The 20,319-nt window shown below is 46.3% G+C and overlaps 1 protein-coding gene across 1 annotated transcript in view; it reads left to right on the top strand.

Annotated features, from left to right (window-relative positions):
• The window catches only part of CREB3L2 (cAMP responsive element binding protein 3 like 2), a 92,708-nt gene extending 73,473 nt beyond the window's left edge, over window positions 1-19,235 (top strand). The window contains exons 9-12 of the mRNA XM_063135065.1: window positions 12,490-12,589; window positions 14,356-14,482; window positions 15,888-16,110; window positions 18,482-19,235. Of these exons, the coding sequence (XP_062991135.1) occupies window positions 12,490-12,589; window positions 14,356-14,482; window positions 15,888-16,110; window positions 18,482-18,557 (526 nt within the window). The 3' untranslated portion in view covers window positions 18,558-19,235. The remainder of the gene's footprint in view (window positions 1-12,489; window positions 12,590-14,355; window positions 14,483-15,887; window positions 16,111-18,481) is intronic.
• The last annotated feature ends 1,084 nt before the right edge of the window (window positions 19,236-20,319 follow it).

Here is a 20,319-nt window from a genome sequence, read left to right as displayed (position 1 = left end):
TCCGTGGCTTCTCATGGCGTAGGGGGCCAATGCCAGTGTTGCATAGTAGAGCACCAGCAGCAAGAAAAGGGACTTGTCATTTTGACGTGAGGAGTTGTCATAGTTGAGCAAATCCCATCAGAGATGAATCTTTTCTTTCTGAACATGAACCTGGGCCCTGTCAGCTTTCTGCCCTGTGGCAGAGTAGCATAGCGAACCTGGCATGCATCTATAAAACCTTCCACCTAGATAAGGCACTGCAGTCATGCATTTGTTGGATGAAAGTAATGGCACTGAAGTAGGGGAAAGGGGCTTTATCTTTCCGATGATGATAAAGACCTTGAAGTGGTTGCAGCGTCTGACTGGCAGTCAGCATGTATTGCTAATTGGATGGCAAGAGGTGTTCCTAATCTCTCTGGATCTCGCATCGCAGAGGCAGCCCCGGAGTGGAACATCTCCCACACATGATTTGTGCGCTGAAGACAGAACTCAGTGTTACCATAGTGAGCGCAGGTTCCTGTACCTATGTTTGCTGAGGTCATGTGGGAGCAGAGGCGACATTTGTAGGAGAATATAGACAGGCTAAAGAGTATCATGCTTAACCCTTCCCAAATCCATTGATTCTGTAATTGACTGTTATTACTATTATTTACTACTTCTACTATAAATCAAATATTTAGATTTCGTAAACACCTTTCTTAAATAGATCTCTAGACAGTTTACAACAAAATGAAAACTTGCACAATTAAAACACAATTTAAAACAGCCAGAACCAACGATCTGTTAAAATACCAACCCCTAAAACTGCTAAAACTTCAATGACAACCATAAAGAAATCTTGCAAATCACTCTCCTGCAGGCTGTTCCCCCCCCCTCCCCATCTGCTGATCTTCTTGTTTTGGTTGAAGGGAGGAAACTCCAGGAATTAAAAATGCCCCTCGTGGCCCTGGTGGAGGACTCTTCTGGGGCTGGGGTGTAGGGTAAGGCGCTGCCTGCCTGCCTGCCGATTTATGTTAAGGGTAGCTTCTTTTTCTCTTTCGGACAGTGAGAAGAATCTTTGGGCGACTAACTTGAGAGAAACTGTTCCCTTCCACTAGGTTTTGCAAACGGGGCTTTACTGAAATTCTGTGATATGTAAATTTGCTTCCATTTAACAGAACAATCTATGAAAACCCAGTGGATTTTTATTTAGCTGACTGTCCATCCTACTTTTTAAAATATTTGGATTGGTATTTGCTAGCAACATATTCAGATGCTCTTTTTTGCATGGGAAAATGTCCTCCCATCTTTCCCATCCCCATTAAAAGAGTATGGATATTGCTTTTGAGGTTTTTACTGGGATTCAGGTCCTTGGTCGACAGCTGGTTGGCCACTGTGTGAACGGAGTGCTGGACTAGGTGGACCCTTGGTCTGATCCAGCATAAGATTATAAGGACATAAGAAGAGCCCTGCTGGATCAGACCGAGGATCCATGTGGTCCAGCACTCTGTTCACACAGTGGCCAACCAGCTGTTGATCAGGGACCCACAAAGCAGGACATGGTGCAACAGCACCCTCCCGCCCATGTTCCTCAGCGACTGGTGCATATAGGCTTACAGCCTCGGATACTGGAGGTAGCACATAGTCATCAGGACTAGTAGCCGTTGATAGCCTTCTCCTCCAGGAATTTATCCAACCCCCTTTTAAAGCCATCCAAATTGGTAGCCATCAGTATGTCTTGTGGTAGCGAATTCCATAGTTTAACTATGTGCTGTGTGAAGAAGTCCTTCCTATTATGTGTCCTGAATCTCCCACCAATCAGCTTCATGGGATGACCCCAGGTTCTAGTATTATGGGAGAGGGAGAAAAGTGTTTCCCTAGCCACTTTCTCCACACCATGCAAGATTTTGTACACCTCTGTCATGTCTCCCCTTAGCCTCCTTTTTTCCAAGCTAAACCATCCCAGCTGTTGTAACCTTCCCTCATGGCTCTTCTTATGTTCTTACGATACAATTTTCAGATTGTATCACACTACTCCCACCCACCCCTCCGCATCCTATCAGTTTTTTCCACCAATCAAGCTATGAGTTGAAAATCTTATCAAACTCTGATAATCCATTACATTAAACATGCCGAAGAAAAAATATTGGTGTCCTTCCAGCAACGGCAATGTAAATGTGACTTACATTTTTTCATTTGTTTACGACACAGAAAAGAGCAAACCCCCTCATCCAGTTAACAGCATATGTGCAGGGAAACACATGTAAACCTTCCCCCCCCCCCAGTTGCTCAAAGAATGGTGTAAGTAAATGAGGGCTGTGCAGGCTATTAAAAGCAGTCTGGGTTCTTTCACACATTGCAGAGCCACAAATCCGTGTTGCACAATCAGGAGTGTTACGTGCGCACCAATCTAGTGTGTGGCAGGCATTCTGTATCACTTTTTCCCAAGCTGGTGCCCTCCAAATACGTTGGACTACAATGGCCATGCTGGCTGGGGATGATGGGGTTTGTAGTCTGATGCATTTGGAGGGCACCAGCTTGGGGAAGGCTGTTCTATGGGTGTACATAAAGGGACTATTGGGAAGGAACTGAACGGCATACATTTAAACTGCAATGTAACTCAGGATAGAAGTAATAAGAGTTTTCCCTAAGGTCATAGCGCCCTGCCGCATACATTTTAATCCTTTACCCCATGAAGAGTTGGGTTGTCATTCCTAATTGCTGAAGCACCACTGGACTCTGGGGTTTTCTCTGACTCTTAAAGGAGAGATCAGCACATGGTTCGTAAAGGAAGCAGCCAGGTACAGTGCCATTTGTGAACTAAATGAAAGAAGGATTGCCACGCAGCATTGGGGGTGCTTTATTTATTTATTTTTAGAGCAACCGATAATTCCGAGTCATCCAGGGAAATCTAAGTAGAGAAGACACAATTTCCTGTCTGTCTCTTGCCTCCACTGTGACATATCTGTAGGGCATCAGGTCACTGTGTATAACAAAAACTGAAGTGTTGCTTAACCACACACCCCGTGGGACTTTCTGATGACTTGTATAATGTTCTCAAGCTTGTGTCACCTGGCTTTGATTCTTAGATAATGTAAGTACATGAAGGTTACTCAAGGACAAATTAGATGTGATGGATATGCATGAATAGCTTAGGATGAATGTAGAGTCCTGCTGGATCACACCAAAGTCCTTTCTAGCCCAGTGTCCTGTTTACTACAGTGGCCAGCAGGGCCCCTGGGTTGCCCACACACAGGACATGAGAGCAGAAGCCCTTTCCTGCTATCGTTCCCTCTGCAGCTCGTATTCAGAGCCATGCTGCCTTTGATCTTGAAGGTAGCATCTAGCCATCAGGACCAGTAGCCGTTGATAGCCTTCTCCCCCATGGAATTGTCTAGTTCCATTTTAAAGCTGTCTAAAGTGGCAACCATCACTACATCTTGTCACAGTGAATTCCATAGTTTTACTGTGAGAAGAGGTAATTCCTTTTATCTGTCCTGATCTCCCAACATTTACAGTAGCTTCATCAGATGACCCCCAGGACCTAGTTTTATGAGAGAAGGGGAAAAATATTTTCCCATTTTCTCTACACCATGCATAATTTTGTATACTTCTATCATCCCCCCCTTTTACTCACCTTTCTCTTAAACTAACCCCCACCCCATGTTGTAAATTTTCCTCATAAGGGAGTTTCTCCAGCCTTTTGACCATCTTGGTTGCCCTTTTCTGCATCGTTCCCAGTCTCCCCCTGCCAAATAACAGCTGTGACCCAGGGGCATGGAGCGTGATATAGATCAGTGGTATAGGGAAGGGTTGCTTTTTTAAAACTCTCTTTTGCCATGCTGTTTTCCCAGTGAAAATCTCCCCTAAAGCTCAAGTTAGTTAAAAAACTAACTGCGTGGTTGTTGTTGTTTTTAGGGTGGCAAGTAGCAGCTTCTGGGATTCGTTGGGAAACAGCATGGCCTAGTGGGTAAAGATGAGACTTAAGATGTTAAAAAAATCCTGGCCAACTTTATTCTGAAGACTTCATTGGGAGAATTGAAAAATGAAACACATGTTAACACTTTTATACAAACATATATCCCACAATATCACAAAATGATACAAGGTATTTCAAGTTATGCAGTAGATTTGCTTTGTTGGTCATAAGAGGTGTTACACTTGTCTTTTGACTCATAGGTCATAAAGTTTATGACACCACCTGTTCACCTGGGGCTTCTCTCTCTCTCTCTCTCTCTCTCACACACACACACACACACACACACACACACACACTCACACACACAGGTGATTGTGGGAACTCGTGCATGGGGTCTCTATGGTTTGCTGGAAACAAATCTTAATCTCCACTCCCTCCCCCCAACACACAAAATTTGCCCTGATTTTCCGGACCTGACTGTACCCTGCATGCAGCCGACTATCATGGCCCAAGGAGTTCAGAGGCTGCTGGACTCATTTGGAAGCAGGTGGACAAGGAGGGAAGTCAAGGCAATAGGACTCTGTTCAGCAGTTTCTCACAAGAGTGAGTTCCTCACCTAGGGAGGTAATGGGCTCTCCCACACTAGAGGCGTTCAAGAGGCAGCTGGACAGCCGTCTGTCAAGGATGCTTTAAGGTAGAATCCTGCATTGAGCAGAGGGTTGGACTCGATGGCTTTATAGGCCTCCATCCAACTCTGCTATTGTATGATTCTATGAATCCCAGCCTAGAATGTCAGTCATACAGAGCCAGTTAGGCCCTTACGGGTTTCTCAGGCCGTATGCTTTGTTTGGGTTAAAGAGTTGCAGTTCCTTCTCTGGCCATTACACGGGTGGCGCTGCAGCACAGCAAACCGGCCAAGGATTGGGAGCTGCTCATGCGGTGAACGGAACAAGGTGCTGAGTCCCAGCTGCCAGAGTTCTCAGTTTGAGTCTCCTGGCGCCTTACAATACGTACAGTGCCGACACCTCCCATGAAGTGGGTTGAATGCCGCAAGAGGAGAGCAACCAGCGGGACCCTCTGAAGCAGCCGCCTGCCCTCTGGCCCACCCTAAGGATCCTCTCAGGACAATTGGGAGGGTGATGGGGCAAGGCAGGGGTAGGCAGTCTCTCTATGAAGAGCTGCATCGGCCGAGGAAAGCCGCTGGCACCGCTCAGCCAGGCCCAAATGCCTGGATTTGAGGGGTCCTTCCTTAGACATGGGCTTTGTGGGAGGGGGTGTCCCTGGAGATTGCCTGCACCGTGGGGAATCTCCTGGGACACCCCTCCTGTAATGCCTGGCGTTGAGGGAGGACTCCTCAGAGCCTGGCATTTGGGCGGGCTGGCTGGCTGGCTGGCTGTCTCTTTGCAGAGCTGTGCTGGCTGCTTTTGATGGTTGACATGGCTCTTTAGAGAGCAGCAGGAGCAACATCAGCAGTGGCAGCAATGGGGAGTTCAGTGGGAGATGGGAAACGTTTTTTGGAGGGGGGGGGAATGCCAAAAATGCTTTATAGGTGGGAGGTGTGTGTGAGGGGGAAGAGACACACCATGTAAGTAGAAGGAAGCATGGCAGAGTTGTGTGTGTGCTCTCCTGCCTCAGGTGGGAGAAAAGCTTGCGCTTGGCCTGGCCTACAAGCGAAACATCTGAAAGGCGGCCAAGAAATGTTTTAAATAAATAAATTGGAGGCAAACTGGGGAGAGCCAGTTCTCTGGCTCAAGATGAAATTGGCTTAGGGATTTTCTTACTGAACGAGACTCTTAAACCCAGAGGCTGCATTTGATACCCTCAGAGCTGACACACTTGTCTCTGGCTTGCAAGTAGCCTAGCAACGTTCTTTTATTTGTCTAATTGAATGTATTTGAATTGCCCCACTTATAAGTGCTTGAGGGGATTTACAATGAAAAGGATAAGATGCAAAAATCACAAAAGCTGAAGTGAAGCAGGTAAAATGCAGACATTGCAATAAAACAAGAAGAGCCTCTAAAACCAAGGAGCCGCAGTCATCTCTGAAAGCCTTGCAAAACAATATTGTTTTTGACCTGCTGTCTAAGGGCCACTAAGCCAAGCTAACTTCCCTGGGGCAGGAGCTCCATAGTTGGGGTGCTGCTACGTAAAAGGCCCTGTCTTGAGTCCCTGCCAACCACAACTCTCAAGGTGGTGGGACATGTAACAGGGTCTCAGCAGATGAGCAAAGGCTCCAGGAAGGTTCACATAGGAGGCGAACAGCCTTGTCAAGAGAACAAGACTTACCACGTGTGTCAGCTCTCATCTTTTTGAAGGGACTGTTTCTGGGCTGCTGCATGTTTAGATTCTTCAGGCACAGTACCTGCAATATGATTGAGGGGAATCAACCAGGATTAGTTGTTAAGGTGGGGGCAGCCAGCAAAATTAAATTGATCTGCAGTTTTCCAGCAGGCCAATTAAAGATACTGCCTCTTAAGATGATGGTTTTGCAACTTAATTGGACATCTCCATAGCTGGACAGTTTTTGTGCCCACGTCATCTTCTGAGTTCTTAGTAAATTTAATAGGAAATCTGCCACTGAAGTGTAAGTGTGTGTCTGTGCAAGGGAAGGCGGAAGGAAGGAATGGTTGAAAGAGAGGTGAAGGAATGCAAGAACGGACTTGTGCACTGTTTTATTTTCCCATTTGCAAAACCATTACAAAATCCCACCGGAAATGTGGCTTTTCTACTTCCAAGTTAAGTTGGGATGGATATGGTCGTGAGTTTTAATGAGATGTTTTAAATGAGACATAAGACTGCTAGTCCTGGGAATGATCAAGTGTATTTTTGATTTAAAGGCAAACATGAATGCTGGATTGGAAGCGATGGGTATACATCAATTATTTCTCTAAACCGACACCTTCTTTTAGGAGAGCTTAAACGCTGTGAATGCAGGCGACACCTCAGGCTTAACCTGTCTTTCCTTAGAACTTGCAGAAAATGAAAGTAATGTCAGCCAGCTGTCCTGGCCTCCTGCAAAGGCTTTCCTTTGAACCCTAAATGCCAGGGCTGGCCCAAGACATTTTACTGCTGGAGGGAAAGGACAGGATGAAGTGGCAGTTGAATCCATCTTCAACCCAGGTGATGGGAAAGCATCCTTCACTGCACCTGGAGGCAGCAGAATTGCTAGGGGATACGGAGCGGGATACATGGCACACAGCCCTGTCATCCAACATCTTGCTGCCCTCTCCCAGCATCTGTTGCCTAGGCAACCTACCATTACTCTGCCTAATGGTAGGGCTGGCCTTCTTACCTGACACTTGCCGCCCCATTCCTAGTACTCATTTGTCAGTCCTTTGTTGTTGTTGATGATGATGATGATGATGATGATGATGATGATGATGTTGATGAGCCAGTGTGGTGTAGTGGCTAAAGTGTGGGACTGGGAGTCAGGAGATCATAGAATCATAGAATAGTAGAGTTGGAAGGGGCCTATAAGGCCATCGAGTCCAACCCCCTGATCAATGCAGGAATCCACTGTAAAACATACCTGACAGATGGCTGTCCAGCTGCCTCTTGAATGCCTCTAGTGTGGGAGAGCCCATGACCTCCCTAGGGTAACTGGTTCCATTGTCGTACTGCTATAACAGTCAGCAAGTTTTTCCTGATGTCCAGCCAGAATCTGACTTCCCGTAACTTCAGCCCGTTATTCTGTGTCCTGCACTCTGGGATGATCAAGAAGAGATCCTGGCCCTCCTCTGCATGACAACTTTTTAAGTATTTGAAGAGTGCTATCATGTCTCGCCTCAATTTTCTCTTCTCCAGGCTAAACATGCCCTGTTGTTTCAGTCTCTCTTCATAGGGCTTTGTTTCCAGACCCCTGATCATCCTGGTTCTAGTCCCCACTCGGCCATGGAAACCCACTGGGTGACTTTGAGCTAGTCCCAGACACTCAGCCCAACCCAACTCACAGGGTTGTTGTTGTGTGGATAAAATGGAGAGGAGGAGGATTATGTACACCGCCTTGGGTTCCTTGGAGGAAAAAAGGCGGGATGTAAATGCAATAATACATAATACATACATGATTTCTTTCCGTTCTTTTGCAATACCATAGAATCCTAGAGTTGTAAGGTACACCAAAGGTCATATAGCCCAGCTCCATGCTGATACAGGAAAATCATAGCTACAGCAACCCTGATGGATGGTCATCCAGTCTTTGCTTGTAAAAGGCCCAGTGAAAGGGAAACCACCACTTTCTGAAGCAGTCTGTTTCACTGACAAATAGTTCTTACTGTCAGGAATTTCTCCCTTAATCGTCCTGATGGTATGAACTGTTCAACTGTGGAACAGACTGGCTCAGAAAGTGGTGGGTTTCTCTTTAGAGGTTTTCCAGCAGTATCTAGGTGGTCACCTGTTGGGGTTACCTTAGTGGATTTCCCGCATCAGCAGCAGTTGGACTAGATCAGCAGTTTTCAACCTGAGACCCACCTCAGACTCCCAACCTGCAACATGGGACCCACTTTTACAATTTCACAATTGCCCGACATGGCAGCAACAGCTTTGCCATAACCCACCTGGATCAATCTCACTGTTGAAGGTCTGGACTAGATGACCATTGAGGTCCCTTCCAAGTCAAGGAATCTATGGTTCTATGGTCTCTTGCTCCTTGAAGGAATGGACGTATTCGTGGATGGAACTATCCCATTTAAACCACGCAAAAAAAAAAACCCACTGTTAGGTAGGATAGACTAAGAGTACCAAGGCCACCCAGTGAGTTTCAGGCCAGGAAAGAAATCCGAGCCCAGGTCTCCCAGTTGAAGTCAGGCATTCTGTCCAGCAGCTCACATTTGTCTTGTTTGTTGAACATCACTTGTAAGTCTCTTGAGCAGGACTGTCTAAATTCCATGCTTTGCACTTCACCAAGCACACCCGTGGAGCTAAGGGGAAAAAAGTTAAACAGAACGCAGGAGGCTTTCCTTCACACTGCAAAACTGTGAAATGACTGCGCCTCCACTGGCAAGGGATGCACAAAGGCACGTGTTCATGCACACGCACACGTGCACACACACACGACACCTTGGAGGAGGTGATTCCTTAATTGAATTGCACCCACCAAGTGTGTCGGACCAAGATTGTAAAGATGTGATTTATTTAGCCACATTGCATCGGGATTTCTGTCTTATACTCTTTACTTTTCCCTTCCCCCTTAAGCTATAAACATATTTGCTTCACCAAAGCCTTTGTGACCTTCAGTAAGATGTATAGCCAGGGCCTCTTAGTATGTCATCCACTCCTCTCTCTCTGTCTCTCTAATGGTTTCTCACTCAACCTACCCTTTTCATTTTCAGTAGACACTTGCCAAAATGAGATGTTATTAATAAACCAGAGGGAGTCTTCTCTCTTGGAAGAGCAAGGCTTTTGACCTTGAGTTATCTCCTCCCACATCTTTTATGCCCAAATGAAACATTAAAAGTTTCAAGGAACTTTCCCCCCCTGAAATGAAGGGTAGCCTCAATCAGCCACATGAGTTGTCATTTCAGTTGTTTATTACTGATTTGACGGTAGTCCATGAGTATTTTAGGAACACAGGAAGCTGCCTTACAGCAGGTCAGGTTCCTTATCTGTTTGGCTCAACAATGTCTATTCCAATCAGTAGTAGCTACCTGATCATTTTTTTAACCTAGAGATGCCAGGACTTTCTGCTTGTGCCCATGTGCTTGACCACTGAACCGATGGTCCTGTATTTCTAATCATGTAACTCAGTGGAAATAACATAGGAAGCTGCCTTATACTGAGTCAGACTATGGATACATCTAGCCCACTATTGTTGACTCTGACTGGCAGCAGCTCTCCAGGGTTTCAGACAGGATTCTTTCCTATCCCTACCTGGAAATGCCAGGGATCGAACCTGAGACCTTCTGCATGCAAAACAGATGCCATAACCACTGAGCTATGGCCCCCTACAGTGGAATGGTTGCTGGTGCTAAACCATTAGCTGGAGTTAAAAAGTGTTAGTTGTGGAGTAGGTTCTTAATAAGCCATTTATGGAGGTGTCCTCAAAGGCAGTAAGCCTTAGGCCTTTGGGTTGTCGCTCCTGGTTCACCTGTTATGCATCAAACCAGAATACTTTGTTTTCCTTGTTCTGATCAAATCATGAGTCTCACAGGGTTCTGGGCAAGACCTGGAGTCTGAGCCCTATTACATGCATTTGCTTGTGAAGTATTCTTAGTCTCTGACTACGAAATATCTCAAGTCACTTTAAGAACAGCCATGCTGCATAAGATCAAGGGTCCATCTAGTTCACAAAGTGGCCAACCAGCTGTCGACCAAGGAACCACAAACAAGACGAGTGCAACAGCACCTTCTGACGCATGTTCCATAGTAATTGGTGTACACAGGCTTACTGCCTCTCCTACTGGAGGTAGCACATAGCCATCAGGACTAGTAGCCTTTGATAGTCTTCTCCAGGAATTTATCCAACCCCCTTTTAAAGCTGTCCAAATTGGAGGCCATCACTTCATCTTGTGGTAGCGAATTCCACAGTTTAACTATGCACTGTGTGAAGAAGTCCTTCCTTTTATCTGTCCTGAATCTCTCACCAATCAGGTTCATGGGATGACCCTGGGTTCTAGTATTATGAAAGAGGGAGAAAAGTGTCTTTCTATCTACATTCTCCACACCACACATAATTTTGTATAACTCCATCATGTCTCCCCTTACCCTCCTTTTTTCCAAGCTAAACAGTCCCAGCTGTTGTAACCTTCCCTCATTGGGGAGATGCTCCAGTGCCTTGATCCGTTTAATTGTCCCTTTCTGCACTTTTTCAAGGCTTGTTTAGTAAGAATGAATTGCCTGGTCTTGTAAAGGTTAAGAAGTAAAAACAGAGTGCCTACATTAAAAAAAACAACACTTAAACACACATACCCCAATTGGCTTTTATCTATAGTCTCTTGAGTGCAATGTTACTTAATAATTTTAAAAGAAGGTGCTGCTGATCTACCTAGAACTCTGCTGGGAACATTTTTGCTACTAATTTAAGCCTGAACTTCTAGAGTCCTTGAAATCATTTAGGCCGTAATTAGAGCAACTTTAAAAAAAAAAAACCATCAAAAGACAAGCCGATATACATTCAGTTATAAAGACACTTCTGAGGGTGAATGTCCTACAACTGGATTTAAATATTTTCTCATTAAAAAAAAAAGGTATTAGTAGTTCCCTTTTTTTAGTTTTATCTTAATCATTTGTCAGGAAAGCGTAACGGTTCTATGTATGAGGTTTGAATTAAAATGTAGCATCCTGCATGTAAAGCAAAACTTTAAGGTGTGGACTATTTGTATTTCTTGCAACTTGAAAATGTGTTTCTTTTCCTTGTGAACGAAACGGTAGGCCCTCTAGATGCCGAATAAACTGTACTGAGACTGTATCCAGCTCATGAGTCAACAATTGACTGTCTCTGTTCTATACAATTCCAGCCCTTCCGGCATCTGAGAAGGAAATGAAATAATTGTGTGTGTGTGTGTGTTGCTGACAGGCCCAATGAATTAACGTCTTAAAATATCCTATAAGCCCGACAGAGCATAAGGACGGAGAATAGGAATTGAGGAGTGATAGGGAACTTCTTTACGTGGTGAATCATTAAACTTTGCTCTCATAAGATATAGTGATAACCACCAACCTGGATGGCTTTAAAAAGGGATTGGACAATGAGATTTTGGAAACAGGAATAGATCCTGGGGTGGGGTGGGGGGTGCACTTTATGTTATGTGATGATGTAAAAATATCAATTAGAAATGTTATAAGGATAATCAAGTTATGTATTATGTTTTTTGTTGTTGTTGTCTAAAATCATTAAAAAAAGGGATTGGACAAATTCAAGGAGGATAAGGTAACCCATGGCTAGTAGTCATGATGGCTATTCATTACCTCTAGTATCAGAGGTTTTGTGTCTCTGTATGCCATTAGTTGGGAGAAACTTGTGCTCATGTACTGCTTATGGGCTTCCCAAAGGCATTGTCAGGATCAAGCTTGTTCTACCTTGTGTGTGGGAAGGGGTTTCGGGTGTGTGTGTGTATGTGTGTATTAATCAGACTCAGAATCAGAAGAAGAAAAACCAGGAATTTAGCAGCCAACACAAGAACCAGCCAACACAAGTAGCAGGGAAAATTAATCTTTGACTCTTCAGGAGTCAAAGATTAATCTTCCCACGAATGTATCACTGAGAATGCAGACAACTCAGAGACTCAGTCTCTGTCTGAGGGGGGGGGGGCATCAAAGTTGACAGATCCCAGAGTCCGCCTCAAGGTCAATCGGGCGGAGTTGAGAGGAGGTGGGAGGTGGTCTTTTAGGTTCGTTGCTCACGAGAAGCTCCTCCCGAAAGACCTTCCCTGAGCTAAAATCCTTTAGTTGAATGCCACCGCCTAGCTTTGTTAGCCAAATTAACCTTAGAAGATAGCTCCTAGCATTCACACTCCCCTTCAGGTGTGAAGAGATGCTTATTTCTTGAATGAAGCTTTGAAGGTAACACAGCAGACGTCTTCATGACAGGCATCTGGTTGGCCACCATGGGAACAGAACGCTGGACAGTTCTTAAATTCTCCGATACATACTGATTCCTGCTGCTCTTTACCTTCCAGAACGCTCCTGCAGCAACTTCAGAGGCTTCAAGCCATAGTGGCAGGCAAAGTGTCACGCTCATGTAAAGCAGCCAGCACGCAAACAGGGACCTGTCTCATGGTGAGTCTCTTCAATCGATGGCTTTCTCTTTGGGACCCACACAGCCCAGTTTGGGGTTTAGCCACGTGGCTATAGCTGTCATGATGTGGCAGCTACAATGACCCTAGAATGCATCATCTTGCGGTTTCTCTGTTTGATTGTGGGCCAGATGGGAAAGGACATCATCCACACCAGTGTGTGGCTGGGTGTATTTTTGTTTTTTTTAAAAAAAGTAAATAGTAGGTGGGGTGGAAATCTGGATTGGAACCTTGGTGAGGTCACAGCTGCCACCACTAGGATCATGAGTCTCCAATTGTGCTTTTTACTTTAAAAAACCCATTTTATTCCCAGAATTGCTAACTGCATAATGGTGGCACATTGAGTTTGGTCCTGTGGTCAAATGCATGCTAAGGATGAGTGCCGGGCTAGAATTTGGTGGAGAAAATGACTGTTTGAGCTACCATTCAGTTCATTCTATGTGGAGGACATGGGACAAGTAATGACGATAGTGATATGGATGCCAGGAGACCACAATATATCCTGCCTGGGTGCCTAGAAGAGGCTGGTGACGCCGATGTCAGTGGGGCAATGAATCCACTCTGGGTTTCAGTCAGAACTCTAAAGGAGCTATCCAAGGCTCTAAAGCCACTTGGACAGCTCATTCAGAATTCTGACTGGTTCTGACTGAACCCCACTGCTCCTCTGACATCGAATGCAATTTTTGTCATGATGGCCTGGTAGAATTTGCTTCCCTGGGGTAGAAAAGATGCAGGGACCAGCCTTGGTGAAGAAAATTATTACATTCATTTCATTTCTCTCTCCCTGCTCCTCCTCTTTCTTTTGCCCCTTGCTGTCCTGCAATAATCATCTAGAATTTCCTGTATGCATTTTCTCATCCCAGAATTACATGCGTGTGTGTATGCGTGCGTGCGCACGCGTGTGTGTTTTAAATTAATGAATGGTCAATTGAATTTCACTTCTTCTCTACAATACTCAGTTCTTCTCTGCAGAAAAAGCTTTTTTTTTTTTTTTTTTTTTAAAAAACTTGCTAGCCAGAAAAGCCTTCTTCTTGATATGCTAGCTTTTCTTGGGCGGGGAGCATTCAAACACAAAACCGCATCAGTTGCATTCTGTAGTGCTTTTGTCCCTGGAGGATCGGTACCATCTGCTTGTGAGTTGGCTTTCTATATTCGACGAAATCTGAATGGGCTTCAGTTTCCTTCTTGCTGCATTCATCCAACAGAAGAAAATGCTTTTAAAATGGTTGTCCCTGTATCTGCCCATCGGAGCACCCTTCTCCCCTCCCTGCAGGAGCTTTCGTGCTTCCAATATGCCCCGTTCGGTTGCTTTTTAAGCACCTGGTTGTCCATCAGCTCAAGCCGCACGGGAAGCGCCCACTGTGATGTTATGAAACGGCATTGAAATTCACGTCACAGGCTAGTCTAGCCGAGATGGATTTCTTACCTTCCGAGTTTTGCGAGTGAGCGGCTCGTCTGAGCAGAAGGGCCTGCAGAGCCTCCAGGGTTGCCATACTAATGCCGGTGTGTTCCTTGTTCAGCAGGGGCTTTGTTGCAGCTGTGTTTCTGGTTACAAACATCCCTTCAAACGATGGATGCAATTCGGGGCAGGTGGAAGGAAGCCCCTCTGAACCAAGGATGATTTTCTGGATTTTGACCTCAGCTCCCCTGTATTTTAAGTTCAAACAATGAGACTTTGTTTTACTTTATCTGGCATAATTGTGTGTATGGTTTTCTTTTCTCTCCCTCTCCCCCCCCCCCCCCCGCCAGGTGGTAGTATTGTGCTTCGCAATTATTTTTGGCAGCTTCCCGCAGAGTTACGGGCCTAACTCCTCCATCACAAAGGCAGCGCTGCCGGCCCAGCATTCCACGCCAGAGTCATACACAGCCTCTATAGGTGAGTGAGAAGCACCCAAGCTTCTGCGGTTATTCAGTTCCTACAGCAGCCTCTTCTGACCTTGGGTCCCTAGATGTTGTGGCACTACAACTCCAATCATCCCCAGCTGGCGCAGACAAGGTTTAAGGATGGTGGGAGTTGTGGTCCAGCCCAACAACATCTGTGGTTGGGAAAAGCTGGCATCTTACAGGAAAAGAGGAAACCGTTTGTCTCGGAAGCTAGGTGTCCTTTGGAACTGGCTTAAGAGGATCATGGGACATGATCTGGTTGTGGGGCGGCCAGTAAATGCGAGTGAGTTCTGCTCCCTGCTTCCACGGGGTTGGTGCAAGAAAGAAGTGTTGCATAATCAGAAATTAGCTCAGTCAGGCCCTCTAGGGGTGGTGTTTGCCTAGACCAGGGTGCCAGCTACTGCCATTTGTTGAACCCCACTATTGACCTATTTGTGGTGGCTTTGGGGTCAGGAGCTTTGGAATTGGACACCTGTGGCAGAGGCAGCTATGCGTGTGCGTGGAGGGTGGGGTGGGAGGAAAGCTCTGAGCCACTTTTAGGATCAGGTTGACGAGTTCCCTTCTGAGGCTTGAAGAGCTCCATTCTGAACAACCTCTAGAAAGATCTGTGGCTGAGCAATAGAGCAAACGTTTTGCACCCGCAGCGTCCCAGGTTCAGCCCTTGGGATATCCAGTTAAATGGTTCTCAGGACTGGGAAAGGCAGAAAGCCCCCCACCCCTGGATAATATAAACAGGCCATGTAACGGACGCCCTACTAATGTAACGTTCAGGGCCATACGGTGGCGAGTGGCAGAGCAAATGCTCTGATTGCAGAATGTCCCAGATTTGGTGCGTGGGGTCTCCAGTTCAAAAGCAACTTGGGTAGGAGGGCTGCGAAACACCTCTGCCCAACAACTTGGACACTCGCAGTCAGTTAGGTATAGATAGTATGGGGCTGGCCCCGCCACGCCCAACCTGGCACCCTCCAGATGAGTTGGACAACAATTCCTGTGTTTTCTGACACATCTGGAAGGCATCAGGTTGGGGAAGGCTGGTCTAGATGGACCATTGGTCTAATTCAGTTTAAGGCAGATTTGTAAGTTCGTACGTTGGAATCCGCAAGCTCCAGCAGGATCTCTTCTGCTGCACTAAGATCATAAGAAGAGCCATGTTGGATCACACCAAGGATCCATCTAGTCCAGCATTCTCTTCACACAGCGGCCTACCGGTTGTCGACCAGGAACCCATAAGCAGGACATGAGTGCAGCACCACCCTCCCGCCCATGTTCCCCAGTAACTACACTAAAAGCGTTGTATGATGATCAACAACGGGAAACAGTGAATGCCCCTGATGCGCCATCCCTTACACCTCGGCTTGTATTTTTTCCCACCTTCCTCCTTCTTTCTTTCTGCGCAGTGCGGTCAAGGAGCCTGCTGACTTACGAGGGGCCGCATCCGCTGGAGGAACAGCCCTTCTTGGATCGCAGCAACGGCCGAGACAGGCACCTGGAGGCCTCCAAACTCTCAGCCCTGTCTTTGGAATCTGTGTCCAGGTCACAGCACGACCAAGTCATGGAGATCACGATAGGCAACGAAACGAGGCTAGAGAAGTCGGTGCTGGTGGGGCTGCAGCAGCATAGGTGAGCGAGTGATGCAGGAGGGGAAAGCAAGCATGTGGTTCGTTGGTCTGCTATCAGTTCCTAGACTGGATGAGAGGTGTGGGTGGCATTAATAGAAGTATAGCTTCCAAATCGCGTGAGGTACTGGTTCCTCTCTATTTGGCCCTGGTTAGGCCTCATCTTGAGTATTGCGTCTAGTTCTGGGCACTTCAAGAAGGACGCAGACAAGCTGGAGCGTGTTCAGAGGAGGGCGACCAGGATAATCAGGGGTCTGGAAACAAAGCCCTATGAAGAGAGACTGAAAGAACTGGGCATGTTTAGCCTGGAGAAGAGAAGACTTGAGGGGAGACATGATAGCACTCAAATACTTGAAAGGTTGACACACAGAGGAGAGCCAGGATCTCGTCTCGATCATCTCAGAGTGCAGGACACAGAATAATGGGCTAAAGTTACAGGAGCCAGATTCCGGCTGGACATCAGGAAAAACTTCCTGACTGTTAGAGCAGTATGACAATGGAACCAGTTACCTAGGGAGGTTGTGGGCTCTTCCACACTAGAGGCATTGAAGAGGCAGCTGGACAGCCTTCTGCCAGGGATGCTTTAGAGTGGATTCCTGCATTGAGCAGGGGGTTGGACTTGATGGCCTTTTAGGCCCCTTCCGACTCTACTATTCTATGATTCTATGAATGGGATTTGGCTCATTTGCTCCAGGGAAAACAGCCAGTGCTATAGTGAATGTGAATAGCATGAAGCCGGTATGGTAGGATGGGTGAGCAGCGGCTGGGGTATTATCCTCCCCAAGAATGACTCCAAGGCCAGTGTGCTTGGAAGCTACCTCCTCCCAGCCACCGCTGGGGGAAGGAACTGGCTTTTTGTCTTCTAGAGGAGCTGTAGTTATTTGAAGCTCGGAGAACAATCCTATGGTCCCTGGGATGCTCTCAGGATTGCTCAGAAAATCCCTTCCGATGTCAGAGACAGGACTCCGACTTCAGAGAGGGGAGTCGGAGGTCCGATCCCCCCCCATTTCCTGACCCTCACAGCCAGTGTAGAAAGAACCACAGTGGCTGCCCTCTGAGGTCAGAAAAGTGACCTTAGAAGAGGAGGGAAGGGGGCGTTCCAGTGGGCAGGGAGTGGGAGGGGACCGGAGAGGCCAGGATACGAGATACCTTGAGCCTCCTCCAGATGCTTTTCCTCCCCCTCCAAAGCGCCCTCGCTAGATGGGGCTGAAAAGCCTGTCTAGCCAAACTCTTCGGATGGAGGGCAGGGAGGCAAAGATCACCTCCACCGCTCCTCCTGCCCTGCCGGCTGAAGCCTGGCAGGGCATAGGAATCCCAGAAGCCTCCAAACTCAGAGGCTTCTGAAATTCCTATGTCCTGCTGGGTACAATCAATATGATTGCACCCTCGTTAGTCAGCAGGGTGGTAGTGGAGGTGATCTTCACCTCCCTGTCCTCTGATCTCCTGCATTTTTGCTAGATGGGCTTTTAAGCCCTGTCTAGCGAGGGTGCTTTGCAGGGGGAAGGGAAAGCGGAATGGGCTCCTGGGATTCCTATGCCCTTTGATTTCATCCTCGTTGGTCAATTAAATCATGTGAATTTTAATCAGTCAGCTAAAGCTGCATACATATGCACATGAGGAAACACAATCGTGTCTGGGGAACATATTTCTTTGTTTTAGATGGTATTTCCACAATGTTAAAGCAGCCATCTTGTTAGAAGAGGCACTCCCTTCTCTTGCATATAGCTGGGAAGGTTAAATCTGCAGTTTTTATAAGAACGTATTAAAAATAATAATGCATTAAAAAATAATGTGCTGCCTGAGTCATCGAAGGCACTATTTTAGCTAATTAAAAAAAATTGTTTTAGATCAGTGCATGTAACCCAGCTGTTCCCAACCTGGTGCTCTCCCAGTGGGTTGGACTACAGCTCCCATCATTCTCAGCCAGAATGAAGTGCAACACAACTTGAAGGACACCAGGTTTTAGAAGGTGGATCTAACCCAGTAGCTGTGCAATCTTACGTCTATCTACTCAGAAGTAAATCCTATTGTGTTCAGTGGGACTTAATAGCCATAGGATTGCACTGTTTCTGGGTTCAATGGGACTTACTTTAAGATAACTGGATACAGAATTGATGCCTTATTGACAGAACTTTGCGACCCCATGTGGAGTGCATGCTTTGCATTTAGAAGGTCCTGGGTTCGAATGCTGCCCTCTCCAGTTGAAAGAGAATCAGGTAGCAAAGCTGGAAAGAATGCTGCCTGGGCCCTTGGTACTGTATGCTGGAGCTGTGTCAATTGGGGTGGTTAGTAATAACAATTAAAAATCGTCTTTGTGACTTGTTTGTGTTTTGCCTATACTGCTATCTTTTGTAACCTGACTCCTTTGCTTATAGAGTCAACTCAGAGCTGGATGCAAATGAAACACTAAAGATCATCGAAATTGACAGAAGAGTTAATGCTACTTCTTAATAGGAACACACACAAAAAGGGGGGACTTTTTTCTTCTTACCCCTTGATCTTCTTCCCAACCAAAGGTCGCTGTCAGTAAATGCAAAGGGCAAGAGGGAAGCACTTCTCTGATTTCTGCATTGGCTTGTGAGAAAGTGGCTTTGTGCTGCAGTTCCTGTTTTGTTGTTCTGTTTTTCTCCCCTTTCGTCCTGCAGGTCTTTCCCCCTCTTACACCCAAGGGGGAAGGACCGAAAGGCAGCTAGTGCCAAGCAGATGTTGCTGTTGGGGTAGAATGGGAGCAGCCGTGTCTTCTAGTTGAGCTGCAGGATGTGGATAACCCAGTAGGCCACTCATGGCTGTAAAAATCGTAGATGTTTTGTCTGTGTTCTCTTACAGTGTTATAAAATGTGTAAAAAGGGATGCGCGGCTTCTGGATTCAGCCAGGATCTGCTTCCCTGGATTCGACAAAGAGTGATTTCAGAAAGTTGGTTGTTGTTATTTTTGAAAGGGAAATGTCACTATGAGGTGGGGAATATCTATCGTGCTTCAACCATCATTTGTTCTTAACTATTGTGTCCCCTCATACTGAAACAGACGCACAACTTCAGGATAGGTGAAATAGAAACACAGGTACAGGAAAGGGCCCTTCTTCTTCTTCTTCTTCTTCTTCTTCTTCTTCTTCTTCTTCTTCTTCTTCTTCTTCTTCTTCTTCTTCTTCTTCTTCTTCTTCTTCTTCTTCTTCTTCTTCTTCTTCTTCTTCTTCTTCTCCTCCCTCTCCCTCTCCCTCTCCCTCTCCCTCTCCCTCTCCCTCTCCCTCTCCCTCTCCCTCTCCTCCTCCTCCTCCTCCTCCTCCTCCTCCTCCTCCTCCTCCTCCTCCAGTAGAAGAATAAAACCGTAATCATGTCACATCTTGGTGGGAAATCTTGGCCAGAATGGACAGTTAAGTCCTGGCAAAACTTTATAGCATTCCAGAGAAAGGTTCCACCTGCATTGATCGCTGAGATGCATAGCGTCACATTAGGATAGCAGCAGCAAAGCATGCTGCTTCCATCACTGATCTTGTTACGGGCAGAAAGCATGAGCAGTTACAGGATCATCTTCCACTCACCGTGACATCTCCCTTTAAAAATGGAAAAGCTTGGACTTGTGTTGCAATAAACTTTTACCCATCAGCTTTTACAGTGGTGGGGAGCCAGGGGTGGGGTGGGATGGGAGAAACTTAAATTATTTGGATGATGCCCTGGGAAGCATGAGGGTGCCAGTGGTGTGCAACCTTCAAACAATGTTTTTTTTTATATTGCTATAGATGGCCCCACAATACTTATCCTTACCTTTCCTGTAGCATAGGGCAGAATAGACATTAACAACATGAAGACTGGACTTTTGCAATCAGACCCCCAAATTCTTCAACCATGAAAGCTAATTTTGTGAATCGACTGTGATGAGGGAACCCCCCGCCCCACATCTTTAGAACCACCCTTTGACTATAATGACGATTCTTTTACATTCAAGCCAGGCAGTGCATTAGTTCAAGAATATCGCACTAGAATAGGAGAGATCCAAGTTCAGTTCTCCGCTCAGCCCTGAAGCTCACTGGGTGACCTTGGGCCCACTGGCCAGTTGCCATCTCTCAGCCTAAGCTACCTCGCAAGGTTGTTGTGAGGATAAAATAGGTGGGGAGAGAATCATGTATTCCTGCCTTGAGCTTCTTGGAGAAAAGGTGGGCTGTGAATGAAATAAACCAAAGTTCTGTCCTGTGTTGCCCGGAGCTGCCCCTCTTAAG

This window comes from Elgaria multicarinata, chromosome 9 (genome assembly GCF_023053635.1).
Source record: "Elgaria multicarinata webbii isolate HBS135686 ecotype San Diego chromosome 9, rElgMul1.1.pri, whole genome shotgun sequence".
NCBI classification, from domain to species: domain Eukaryota; kingdom Metazoa; phylum Chordata; class Lepidosauria; order Squamata; family Anguidae; genus Elgaria; species Elgaria multicarinata.
Note: the sequence above shows the minus strand (reverse complement) of the source record. Positions and strands in the feature narration are given on the sequence as shown.